This window comes from Chenopodium album, chromosome 8 (genome assembly GCF_948465745.1).
Source record: "Chenopodium album chromosome 8, dcCheAlbu1.1, whole genome shotgun sequence".
NCBI lineage: Eukaryota > Viridiplantae > Streptophyta > Magnoliopsida > Caryophyllales > Amaranthaceae > Chenopodium > Chenopodium album.
Genome location: NC_137841.1, coordinates 65162212 through 65176245, shown reverse-complemented (window position 1 = coordinate 65176245; position 14034 = coordinate 65162212). Strand labels below are relative to the sequence as shown.

Genomic DNA, 14034 nt, shown 5'->3' with positions numbered 1-14034 from the left:
AAAATATTGACATCTATTGAAGGAATTGTGTCTTCGATAAGTGCAATTACTAGATATATCAAGGATCACTATTATGGAGATAATAAGTTCGTTCTTTTGGGTCGTCATTATCTGTTGCTAGACTATGATCAATGATCTTTGGGCTAGTCAAATAGTCCAAAGCCTACTAGAATGGATCCTATGAGGTCACACAACAAGAGTATTGGGTTAAGCAAGTAAGAGGCCCATTAATGGGCCTCATGAGCAACTAACTAATCATGAAATGGATTGGGCTAGCATAGTTAGATGAGAATTAGGTTTTGGGCTTTTGACATGGGCTCTTATTTAGAGATGAGATCTATAAAAAAGATCCATGCCTAGGGTTGCTTGCAAGCAGTCATAATTCACACACAGTGTATTTTGACATCAAGGCAACCAATCCCAAAGACCCTAATTCCTCTCTCTAACTACGACTTTCTCTCTCCTCCCCTCGTCCGTACGGTCGGCCACCTTGGTGGCGCGTGTGGTGGTTCGTGGTGGTTCATGGTGGTTCGTTGCTCGCACTTCTCCATAGAAGGTCAATTGAAGGGTTCAATTGCAACTAACTAGCATTAGTGGAGGTCTTAATCTGTGCCCGTGGACCAAGTAGAGGAATCACACTTGAGGTTCTTTATCTCCCATTGTTCTTGCTCGATCGCACGTGGAATCACGCTTCAAAGGTACGATTATATGTTCTTTATGTGTTATGCATTAGATCTTGGGATTAGGTACTGTATGAATATGATTCATGTTTATTGCCGCTGCGTAGTACCTATAATTCCCTACAGTGGTATCAGAGCCAGGTTTCCTTAATTATGATCATTCGATGTTGTAGTTTAGGAAAGCATGATGAGTGATTTATTATGTGGCACTTTATAATATATGATATTATATACTGCTATATAATGACTAGTATGGCCCAGTAGATTGCCAAATACGATCTGCGCATCGTGATGTATTTTTGTAATCTAAGTACGGTCTACGTACCGATGAAGTATTTTTGTAATTTTATTTCATTTTATTTAAGTAGTAGATAGAATAGAGTAAAATTACAGGTTGCAGTTAATCCAAGAAACCCATGAAGTGAAGGCCCAAAGGAGAAAGGTGGATGAGATCCATGATGATTCAAGTGGGAGCATTTACTTTATTGGTTTTCTTAGGATTAGTGGGCCATGCTATGTCTTGTTTATGCATTCAGTTTATTATGCATGTTAGATTTTATTGATGTTTTGTGATGATGCGCTAGAGTTCACTATTAATCACAACATAATGAATCTAGGTCCCAGTAATATTGAGGTAGCTTTTCCAATCAAAAACCCGATGAAACCTTCGATATTTATGATGGGTCATGCTAAAGCTGGGTGTCATATTATATCTTAGGGGAGTGGGGGTAAAACAAATTTTACAATTTTGATTGGTTATACTCAACAAGGTTACCTAAAGAGTTTAGAACCTTGAAGCTAAGGGTAATAATTAAACATGTGATGATTAATTATTCAACCAAGAGTTACAAAGAGTTGTAATCAGTAAAGAGTTTACTCACCTTGAAAATGTAATGGTTGATGGTAGGGCTAAAGTCCGGTCAATTATTGCACAAATAAAGGATCTTGGAATCATTTTATTCAATAGGGATCAAATTAAAATTGAATAAATGCTTTAAAGTTACCAATATTTAATTCGCTTATGGTACTTTAAAATTTATGAAACATAATTGAATTTTGCGTTTACTTATAAGTAACATGTCTTCTAATTTTATTATTTTATATAATCTCCCCGATTGAAAATAAAGTTGAGAAATGTTCTCAAAGGTTAAAAGATAATCCATAAAACTATATTCCAATTTTGCTAAGAAGGTTCTAAAAGGCAAGTTTTAGAAATCCATGTCACATGTCTAAGGTTGGTTTAATTCAAAATGTTTGAGTAAAATGCCAACACATCTTCATTTTGAAAAGTGTTTCAAGGGATATAATGAGATGGGAGGTACAAACCCCCTAAAAGACAAGTATAAAAGTCCAATAAAATCTCTTATCTTCAATATGATTGAATATAAGAAAGTGATTGGAAATCTTTATGATCAAAAGTTGATCAAATGACACTATTCTTCATCCACTTTATATAAGAGTTAAGTTGATTAAACTCTATTATAAATAATGATTTAATAGACTTAGCAAAATCATGAAAAGTGCTTAAAGTAGTTAAGCAAAGCATCATTTTGAACCTAAGAGAAGTGTTCTAAGTGGCTCAAATGAAAAAGGTTTAGGAATATATGAGGATTGCATTAAGAAGTTATAGGCCAAGAAATGCAAACAAGTTGCTACTTCTCAAACCTAGAACTACTTACATGCTAAAAGTTGTTATGAACAACAAATGTTTCAAATTAAATGGACCAATTCCAATTGATTAGAAACTACCTCATATAGTTGGAAGGTAAAAGAATGGAAATGTTCCGATTTAAGAAGTATATTATAGAAATTGATTTAGCACATTGCTACTTCTTGGACATATGATGTCTTGTTTAGTTCTCTCTCATTGAGAATGAGGTTGAACTAAATGAATAAGTATGGCTAAAGGAGAAATAAATCTACAAGTTTAGAAGCAAATGTTGCTACTTCACAAGTAGAATCTACGAGCCTAGAAGCAAAAGTTGCAACTTTACAAGTAGAACCTATATTTCACCTTACCTTGTTATTGGCTAGAATTAAATAAATGTTATTCATTCTTGCCATTATCAAAACACCATTCAATGTTAGTAATGACTACGCATCGAAGATTCAAAAACGTGGAATAAATGTTATTCTATGCTTCATAGAGTCATAATGTGTTTTGAGTTGCTAAGTAGGTTCAAAGTTCTATATGGATAGAAAAATTAAATCATTTCTATATATAAATTGTCTCTAAAATGTCAAAAATTCGAATGAAAATGAACATTGCATGCGAAAGATCCAAAGGGATGGACTTTCAATATCATTGGATTATGAATCCATTGATATATGTAATTATCATTCTAATTTGAAATTTTGACTAAGTCACCATTTAGAGAAATGATGATGTGAACTCGAGGTCGAATACACACTAGTAGAAAAATACAAAAAGGCACCGAGCCATGGCCACCGGTTTTTAAAAACCGGTGGGAAAAAAATGGGCGGGACTAGGCTTTTTATAATTGCCACCGGTTCAAACTGAACCGGTGGCATATGTTTTTAAGGCCACCGGTTCAAAACCCGTGGCAATAATAAAAAACAAATTCGCCCCTCTATTTTCTCTCTCTTTCCGCGTTCTCAGCTCTTTCTCTTTCCTCTATCTCGCGTTCTCTATCTCTCTTCTTCCTCCTCTCTCCTCAACTAGATCTCCCTATTCTCTCTCTCTTTCCTCTCTCCACCGTGCTGTCGTCCATTCCTCCCGCTTCCCTCTATTCATGTCCTAGCAACGGCGGCAGTGGCGCTAGGAGCTGATACAAACCCACCTCTCGTCGTTTCCCCCTCGCGAAATGATTTTCCCTGAAGGTTCGTGCGTTTTTCTTCTTTTCTCTGTAAATAATTTCATTATTTCGTGTTTTTTGAGTTTTCATTTTTGTCAAATTTACAATTTCATGTTTTCGGAAACCAAGGGTTTTATGGATTTCGATTTAATTCAATATTACTCCATAGAAATTGTTCAATTCCTTTCTCAATTACATGCAGCTTCGCAATTACTGAATTTTGACAACATTTCATTGTCAGATTTCTTAACACCATATAGATCTGTGTTTTTGTGCTTTCAAATTACTGATGTGCAGTGGAGCGAACCTGGGTACGGGATTTAACTCGGGTATTGAGGCCATGTGAAGGTTGGGTATGGTAATGAGTTTGATGACGATGAGGTAACGGATGTTTCTTAATAATTTTTCTGCATTTTCGTGATAATCTGTCCCTAATTACAGAAAAAATTGAACTTGATATGGGGCTTATCGATTTTGTCTTTGATCATGTATATTTATATAGGTTTGTTATCGTGAGATTTGATTTATATTTGTGATCAATGTTGAATTTTGGTTTGTCTATAAATCACTGAATTCTTAAGAAATAGATACGTAGGAACTCAATTTTGGTCGAACAATTTAATTTTGAAGTACTGTTTTTTGCTCGTGAGATCTGTCAATAGTTTGTGTGTATAGTATTCGTTTGATTGTTATCTAATGGATTCATCCGAAACTCGAAATTATTAGGTGTTGAGCTTTTGTCTGACTCATACCCCTACAAGGAACTCTTCAATGGATGCCTTTGGGACGTAGATGGAAAGGTATGAATCTGTACAAATCTTTTCATTTCTTGCAAGTTTGTGAATTATGGTTTTCTGGGCTTGCAACTAATTGATGTGGTATTATGTGTTTATCTACTTGCAGTGGACTGTTAAAGGTGGTGTTGATGTCAACATTAGTGCCAACCCTTATGCTGAAAAATGGGTAAACGTCTCAAGGAATAAATAGTAATGTCTAAGGGGGTTGTATGAAGATATGTTGAATTCACTCAGATGTTACCAAGCTAAGGATTCTGTTCTGAATTTTAAATCTGTTGTTAATGTTCCTCTGTTGTCTCTGAATCAGGCTTTGTTTTGTTTGAAATCCTAAATCTGATGCAAGGTCTAAGGGGGTTGTTTTGTTTGAAATAATGATGATGATTTTGCTACTTGGATTTGAAAAAGATCTCGAAAAAATCTCGATATTTGATGTTGTTTTGTCAATTTGTTGATATAATTTATGTGGGAAAATTTGTCCAGAGTTTATTATTAAATTTTGTATCTTTGATTGTTTTAGTTGCTATTAATTGATATTTGGATGAATTAGGAGTCGATTTTAGGAGACGATAAAGTTGGAGTGTTAGGTAATGAAATGCTTAATATGGAAAGTATTTTCTTGTTATTTTTCTCCATAATTCACGATTTGATGAATTCTCATTTATATTCTATGTTTTAGAAATATGGGATTTTATAACTTTTTGTTTGAGTTTGCAAGCATAGCTGCTGTTTGGGACTGAAATTATGCTGTTGATCGACTTGGTCCCCTGCAACCGACTTGAGTTCATTCGGGTTGTGGTGTTTTTTTGTGTGTTTGGTCTTGAGGATATAGATATTTTCTTCTCTTCCCATTCATGTACTCCTGCCATTCAATGTGTCAGGTTTATAGTTCTGAATATTTAGGTGTTTGCGATTGCTTGTTTGATCAGTGGTTTTGGTGCGCGGTGCTTCATGATTGTAGCTTTTCAATCATTCTACAAAAAAGTAGATTTTATTAGCATGTGTCGTTGTAGCATGTTATTAAATTTGTATCTTTGATTGTTATAGTTGCTATTAAATTTGTATCTTTGATTTTTGTAGGTTCTATTAATTGAAATTTCACAATTAATCCTGCTTTTTTTTTCGTATTCTATATCTTGATGCAAGTTTTTGGTGTTTTGATTATAAAATTTGTGGATGAAAGGATTTGGGTGTTACATATTCTGTCGAATTTACCTGGTTTTGTTTTATTTTAGGCTTAAAGATTGTTGCTTTTTAATATGATCTGGATCATGTTTATTTTGCCTTACTTCGAGTATTTGATTGGTTATATATGGTTGAATTTGCTTTTTATTGGAAATATTCTGTGGTGCTAATTGTAAGGGGTCAAAATCAAATTAGTTTTCTGATAATTTTGACATTTGATGATGATATTTTTGTATTCTGCTGTTGTGATTGATTCTTTGTTATTATGCATTATTATTGATGCTGCTGCGATATGCCTATGTGGTGTGATTGTGAGATTTGATTATTTCTAAATACAATGCTGATGTGATGTGCCTATGTGGTGCCGATGTGTCTTATGTTTCTTAATTTTGAGTTTTGGTGAAAGAAGGGATCCTTAAGTATGATATGCATTTCTCTTGGTGCACTTGTGTTAATTGCTAATTTAAGCTACTTGCTTTTACTGCCCTTGCTGCCTGGTTTTGATATTATGATATATATATATGTTTAATTATGTGCTACAAATACTTGGCACTTTAAAAGAGATAGAACACTCCCTCATGAGCATGTTTGAATTTGAGGTGCCAACTTTTTATTCCCTTTCCTTTTTTTTTTTTTGGTTTTTGTGTTGACTAGACAGTCATGTAAGTTCATAATAATGGAGTTTCCCAATCTAGGACAAGAAAAGGAGGGTGGGGTGAACCATATGAATGTAGAGAGTGAAATTTCAGTTTGTGTGTGTAAATTCTACTTAGCTGTGTTTATTGCAATATGCATGCATTCTGTATCATGCTACCTTTATTGTGAGTGTGGTGTAGTAAGGACTGTATACGAAGTATATATTAAGATCTGTTGCTTGAACAAGCTTGCAGGTCCACAAAGAGGGACAATTGCATTTATCGCTTGATTGGAATGGTGGAGCATTCTAGATCAATGTCAGAGGAGGTGACAAAAGAGAAAATATACGAAGACTATTGGAAGATTTTATCTATACGCAAGGTTGCTGCTGCCTCGTAAGGCTGCTGCAGCTGCTGCCTCGTCAAGGCTGTTTCATTGGTGTGACTTTGCTTGTATTTAACAGTGACTAGTATTTTTTTTTAAGTTTTTTGGACCAAAATTGTAATATTATAGCCTTTATTTAATGAAAATATGTAAGTATATATATATGTTAGTGTTTATATATCATTTTATGTGAAAAAAAGCAAAAAAAAAAAAAAAAAATTATTTTTATTTTTTTGGGCCATTTTTGCCACCGGTTATGAACAGAACCGGTGCCAAAAACCCCTTTAAAAAAAGCGGGAATGGGTTTTTGCCACCGGTTAACCGGTGGCCATAATAAATATTACCATCGGTTAACCGGTGGCAATAATCATTTTTGCCACCGGTTTTGAACCGGTGGCCTTTCTTGGGGTTATTGCCACCCCCCAAATGACCACCGGTTCAAAACCGGTGGCTTAGGGGGGTTTTGAACCGGTGGCTAAGTGGTTTTTTTTCCTAGTGACATATCGATGTAAGAAAACCAAAGGTTCAAAGGCTAGAGACGGACAATGAAACTTCATTTGTGATATGATCACATGTGCTTAGTTGAAGCATAAGAGTGAAAATTTTAAAAAGTTCAAAATGTTCAGTATGAAGTTTAGTATCAACTTGACAAGATAATGATTACATTACAATATGATTGTAATTGTGAAAATTTAAGTCAAGACATATACTTGGCAACACATTCAAAGTATTGTGATATGATCGTAATAATGAGAATTTAAGCCAAGACCTTAATGAACATCCAAGAGTTGTGAAATCGTTTTACGACAAACTCCGAAAGAAAACCTTGTGAAGTGTTTATGAAGGGAGCTATCAATCTATATAAGATATATTTTGATAATGGATGTAAATTACCCATCTTCCAACCATTGTTCAAGGGATATACTTTTAAGATAAGCTACAAAACTAAACAAACTACATAAGTCAAATCAAATGTAGCAAAGGCTTCATATGTGAAGCAAGGAATAAAAGTTGTATTAAATCGTTTAATGCACGATCAATTCCTATACAGAGCACAGGGTACTACTACACAAATCATACTCAGCACAAAATGTTTGTTGCTCAAGTAGGTTCCCTTATGGAAATTGTTCCAAAAGGTCAAGTGGGAGTAGTATAAATCTCGAAAGAGTTTGAGAAAAAGCAACAAACAAACATGGCTTAAACCATGGTTGGTTCACCCTATGCTAAATGTGCCTCCTCAAAAAGGCAAGTGGGAGTGTAAGAATCTCGAAAAGTTCGAGAGCCTTGAAAAGTTCAAGAAAAATGAATTCGAAAATCTTGAAGAAATTTGAGAAGTAATTGAATCAAAGCAACAATATGAGCATGATTCACCTCATGTTACAAATGACAACGCGTGGTCTCATTAAGTGTAATGGGAATAATAACCATGTGTCGAAGGTAGTACATTCCAAGTGCACATCCTCTATTGTCGTTTCTCATTGAAAACTAAACAAAAGTTGTTGTATGAGTTTCAATTGTTGCATCAAACCCACAACGATGACTAGCATATGTAAAACTTAATCAAAGAAATATGATTTCATATTGATTAAGAGTTCTAAAAACATTCATTTTGGAACATGATGATTATGCAAGTAACAAAGATGATTTGACAAGTTATAACTCCAAGTGGTTTAAAAACCAGGAAATCTGAAATAGATTATAAGTCTGTAAGCAAGTGTATGACACTTGAATAATTTGCCTAATTGGGTGAGACTCATTATAAGCAAAACAGACAAGAAAGAAAAATGTTTTCTAAGTAAGCAAAGACTTGTTAAAGGATTCAACTAATTCATAGTATGACTATGACTACGACGAAAACTTTACATTAGTCATGTTGCAAAGATCTATTAAAGATATTTTAGTGATTACTACCTTATAAGATTTGGTAGATGGACTTCAAAACACTTTATTGAAATTCTTCATGAAAGAAGATTTGTATATGATACAATCAAAAGTTTGAAGATCCAATTATCCTAGGGATGCATAGCATCATGGAGTTAGTGTTCTTAATTTTGAGTTAATCAAATTGTTTGATGTTCTCGTAAAATGAAGAAAAGGTCTTGTGTGTACAAGATGTTTAGTGGGAGCTATGAAGTCTTCTTGGTCTAATATAGAGAAGGGTCAAGTGATGGCTAATGCATTTTGTATGAAAAACCTTGAAGAAGAAGATGAGTACATTTGGGATTCAGGTTCTATAGAGATAGGTCTCAAAGGATGTTTGAGTTTGGTTAAGAAACTTATATTGATAAGATTCTTATAAGGTTCAACATTATATTGAAAGGAGTTTCAATCCCATGTAACATGGCACAATGCTTATGATTCAATACTTTGAGAAAGGTTGATGAAATTAAGGTCTTGAGTGATGATCCTTCTGCAGTTTGCAAAGGATGCATCATGCATGTCATGGACTATACTCGTCTATTTGATTCACATGTTTTAAGAACAAGTGATGATATATTTCAATCAAAATCCAATATAACGTTGGAATACAAATTAGAAATTCCAAAGTTCCTTGCAAAAGGGCGAAGGAAAATTCTTAATGTATGGAGATGAATATGATTATAAAATTTAGAAATTGCAAAATTCATGTTTATGAGAATGTCTCATGAACTCTACTTACTAAACCCCTTCCATTTCCAAAGCATGAGAAACATGCTAATGAAACTGGATTGAGGCAAATGATGTAATTAGAAATTGTATTTGTTTTTGGAGAAAAACAAATTACATGTGTAATACATTCATTTGCAGAATTATGTTTATCAATTGAAACAAAGTTTCAATCTTATTTAATCGTGGTTTCAAGATTAAATAAAATGTCCAAAATAATTATGGATTGATGGACTCATCAGGTTAATTTATTTAAATAACCTGGTGAATGAAACCCCACAGGTGAACTAAATTCATACATTATTTAAGTTCCTAGTTCGGAATCATTAAAGTGGACATAAATGATTTCATAAATTGGACTAGCATGTAAGATTGATTGGATAGCGCAGCTTCATGGGCTATAGGAGCGTAGTGAAGCTCGGTCAATCACATGGGTATGCATGAATGATGCATGATCGAACTATAGACCTACTTTGAAGTTCAAGTATAGAACTTCCGGATATATTAGTGGATTCCTTTGACATGAGTGGAACATTGATTTCATTCAATGATTGATGTAACTGTGTACATTCAAACGTCTTCCCGTAACTGGAGATTATAAAGGGTGTTTCCTGGTTACCTCATGATTTGAGTGGGAGCCTTGGTTGCCACAAGATTGGATTGAGTCTGCCTATTAAATAGGAATGTGTCTTGGCCCCTTAAAGAGGGAGAATTCAGAAAATGCATGGCCGTGCTCAAATGGATTACATAGTAATCATTTGTTTTGTAATTCTAACTCAGTTTTCAAGAAAAGATTTGTAGATTAATATGATCACGACATGAGATGCAATCATATTATCAAATCGACACACATTGACTTAAGGAATTTGAATATTGCGCACTTGTCTCAGACAAGTGGGAGATTGAAGGAATTGTGTCTTCGATAAGTGCAATTACTAGATATATCAAGGATCACTATTATGGAGATAATAAGTTCGTTATTTTGGGTCGTCATTATCTGTTGCTAGACTATGATCAATGATCTTTGGGCTAGTCAAATAGTCCAAAGCCTACTAGAATGGATCCTATGAGGTCACACAACAAGGGTATTGGGTTAAGCAAGTAAGAGGCCCATTAATGGGCCTCATGAGCAACTAACTAATCATGAAATGGATTGGGCTAGCATAGTTAGATGAGAATTAGGTTTTGGGCTTTTGACATGGGCTCTTATTTAGAGATGAGATCTATAAATAAGATCCATGCCTAGGGTTGCTTGTAAGCAGTCATAATTCACACACAGTGTATTTTGACATCAAGGCAACCAATCCCAAAGACCCTAATTCCTCTCTTTAACTCACGGCTTTCTCTCTCCTCCCCTCGTCCGTACGGCCGGCCACCTTGGTGGCGCGTGTGGTGGTTCGTGGTGGTTCATGGTGGTTCGTTGCTCGCACTTCTCCATAGAAGGTCAATTGAAGGGTTCAATTGCAACTAACTAGCATTAGTGGAGGTCTTAATCTGTGCCCGTGGACCAAGTAGAGGAATCACGCTTGAGGTTCTTTATCTCCCATTGTTCTTGCTCGATCGCACGTGGAATCACGCTTCAAAGGTACGATTATATGTTCTTTATGTGTTATGCATTAGATCTTGGGATTAGGTACTGTATGAATATGATTCATGTTTATTTCCGTTGCGTAGTACCTATAATTCCCTACATCTATGACTTAAATTAAGCAAAAAATAAAATAAAAAATAATATTCTTATCATATTTGTGACGGATGGAGTATTTGTTTTAGGAAAGACATACATTATATATGTACGTATTATATATGTATGTATTATGTATGTCGTACATAGTACACACTACATTTATTACAATAAGATTATATATTTTCTTAATAGAAGCTAAGCTACAAGCTTCAACAATGAAATGCTCATATCAAATCAACTAATGAAACTTTTGATATTTCTTTGAATTATTTATGACTAGAATATTAATCAATTAATACTATACTATAATTAACTATGGATACTTCAATAAAACTTTCCAAGACCGGCACATGTTGATTATTATAAGACCGACACATGTTGATTATTATTAGTGTGATTTTTTTTTTTTTGCCAAATTTTGTTGCTCCATTCAATTGATATGAATATAACATACGAAAGTATTTTTTTTTAATATAGTGTTAATTTTAAAAATAGTTATTGGAAATTACAACATAGTATTAATTTTAAAAATATTAATTGAAAATTACCGTGCAGGACACGGGAGCTAACCTAGTATCCTATACTATATGCTAAACAAGATAATGCAAAATCTTTTAATTCATATAATATTACTGTATATTGATTATAAAATTATTTATACACTATACACTATAAACTATATAATAATGCATACTACTAGTTTACTACCATTGTTGGTCTATAAATACGGAAACTATCAAAGTGCATAAGATAACTAATATCGATCCATTCTAAAAATAAGCTATAACCTATGAATACGGAAACTATCAGGACTTTTTATTTTGAAATCCAAAATTGATTTTCTTTTAGCCTCAACTAATTAAATTAGGCACGTGCAATGTACAAATTTAAAAAATTATTAAAATTAAATAAATTATTTCTATTCTTATTTTCCCGTACATACATAGGGCCTGTTCTGAATTATTGAACTGAACTGAATTAGGATATTAGGAATTGAACTGAAGTGAAATTAAATTAACTTGAAGAGAACAAGTCCTTCTAAGTTAGATCATAATAACATATCTTTCATCATAAATTACTAAGTAACAAAATATAAAAATGAAAGTCAATCTGATGTAATCAAACTATATGCATACTTAAAAATTAGTTCATTTTTTAATAACAAACATCCATGTTATTCGTACGTAACTTCTTTATAAATTGTATTCATGTTGTAATTATAAGTGTAAATAAAAAAGGAAAATGTTATATATAGCCCTTATGTAAGCATTAAAAATACTCTTGAAAATTGTATAAATTTAGAAAATCATGACAAAAACACACTAGTTCACTAGTAGAATAAACTTAATGGGCAGCCACAAATGGCAAGCGGTTATTGAATTCCGCTTGCCAAAATGTAAATGGCAAGCGGTTTTGGATGAACCGCTTGTCAAAATGCTAATGGCAAGCGGTTTTGGATGAACTGCTTACCAAAATGTAAATGACAAGCGGTTTGAGCATTGAACCGCTTGCCATTTGGTAAAAAAAACCCTAGAAAAGTACAACCCACTCACGCGGCCTCATCTTCTCTCTCCTCCGTCCCCTTTCCCCTCATTTTCACGCTCTCTCTCCTCTCTATCCCCTCATTTTTTCTCTCTCCTCTCATTTTCACGCTCTCTCTCCTCTATCTCCCCTCCATCACGCCTCAGATCTCTCTCCTCCATCTCCTTCTCTTTCTTCTCTTATCTCCTTTCTCAGCCTCCTTTCTTTCCTCTCTCACGCCTCACCACAACAAAGAGCGACGAACACCGAGTACCCAGCGACGAGAATGAAGAAAACGTTTGGGTTCAGTTTTCCGGCTCGGCGTTAGGGTTCATATCGCTGCTTCTCAAGTCATATCTCACTTGATTTTCCGGTATTTCATTAAATTTTTAGCTAATTTTCGAGTTTTTGCATATATTATGTTTGTGTATAATTTAAGATCTGAACCCGGCATGTTTGTGTATAATTTTCGAGTTTTTAGCTTTAAAATTTTGTTGTTTATAATTTAAGATCTGAACCCGGTATGTTTGTGTATAATTTTCGAGTTTTTAGCTTTAAAATTTTGTTGTTTATAATTTAAGATCTGAATTTTTTTTTTTTACACAAAAGATCTGAAATTAAGTTAATTATTATTGTTTATTTTTTCAATTTATTGTTTGGAAGATACGATGAATCGGGATAGGGTGGTGGTGGTGATACGGGTTAAGGTGGTTGGTGGTGGCGGCTGGTGGTGTGCACGACTGGTGAACAAGAGCAGCATCCATTTTAATACTTGTATTTTTTTTTAATGAAAATGTAATATTACAACAATTAATTAATAAAAATATTAATGTTTTTGCATATATTATGTTTGTGTTTCAATTTAATTGAAATTTTTTAAAAAAAAAAAAAAATTATTTTTATTTTTTATACCCATAATGGGCAGCGGTTTGGCGCCAAAACCGCTGCCCTTTCATTACAAATGGCAAGCGGTTTTGAACCGCTTGCCATTTAAAAGGCTAATGGCAAGCCCCCCAATTGGCATGCGGTTCAAAACCGCTTCCCATTAGGGGGTTTGAACCGCTTGCCATTACGTTTATTCTACTAGTGGTTACACTAATTTACGCGTGTTTTTGTCATGAATTTCTAATTTTATACAATTTTCAAGAGTGTTTTTAATGCTTATATATAGCCCTAAGGGCTATGTATAACATTATTCATAAAAAAAAAAATTGATTTGAATAATCCAACCATTATGCCCCATTCTTTTTTATTAGGACAAATCGATCACCAACCTACAATAGCAAGTTACCTTGCCATGTGTTGTGTTGGGATTGGTTTTTTTTTTGTTTTTTTTAAATTTTTATAAAACTTTTAATTTTTTGATTTTTAATTTTTTCTCTTTTCCCTTTCTCCCCCCCCCCTTTCCATGAATCCAGTCGACCCTTCCTCTCCAGCGACATCTTCCCTATTCTCTTTCCTTTATTTTCCCTTTCTCCTCTCCTCTCCTCTCCTTTTCTTTTTCTATTATTTCCCTTCTATAGATTGATAACTAAACTAATTTTGGTTTTGTTTGGTAGAAGTGAGTTCACCCATTAATTCCGGCAACAAAAACCCCAAACTCGCAAAAACCCATGAAAATTCTCACCCACAATACAATCGTTGCGCGGCCGCTATCGAACCCACGCCTGAAATCTTTAACTTAA

The 14034-nt window shown here is 34.0% G+C and overlaps 1 protein-coding gene across 3 annotated transcripts; it reads left to right on the top strand.

Moving 5' to 3' along the window:
- Nucleotides 1-3301: 3301 nt before the first annotated feature.
- Nucleotides 3302-4688, top strand: LOC145556278 (translationally-controlled tumor protein homolog). 3 transcript variants are annotated; one of them, XR_014091823.1, is made up of 4 exons: nucleotides 3302-3521; nucleotides 3794-3877; nucleotides 4223-4296; nucleotides 4400-4688. XR_014091823.1 is itself a non-coding variant. In XM_081617930.1 (4 exons), the coding sequence occupies exons 1-4, from the start codon at nucleotides 3506-3508 to the stop codon at nucleotides 4481-4483; spliced, it is 225 nt and encodes a 74-aa protein (XP_081474056.1). In that variant the 5' UTR covers nucleotides 3302-3505; the 3' UTR covers nucleotides 4484-4688. The 3 variants fall into 3 exon arrangements, 1 of the variants encoding a protein (XP_081474056.1); XR_014091824.1 differs by having other exon boundaries at nucleotides 3738-3877; XM_081617930.1 differs by having other exon boundaries at nucleotides 3794-3844.
- The last annotated feature ends 9346 nt before the right edge of the window (nucleotides 4689-14034 follow it).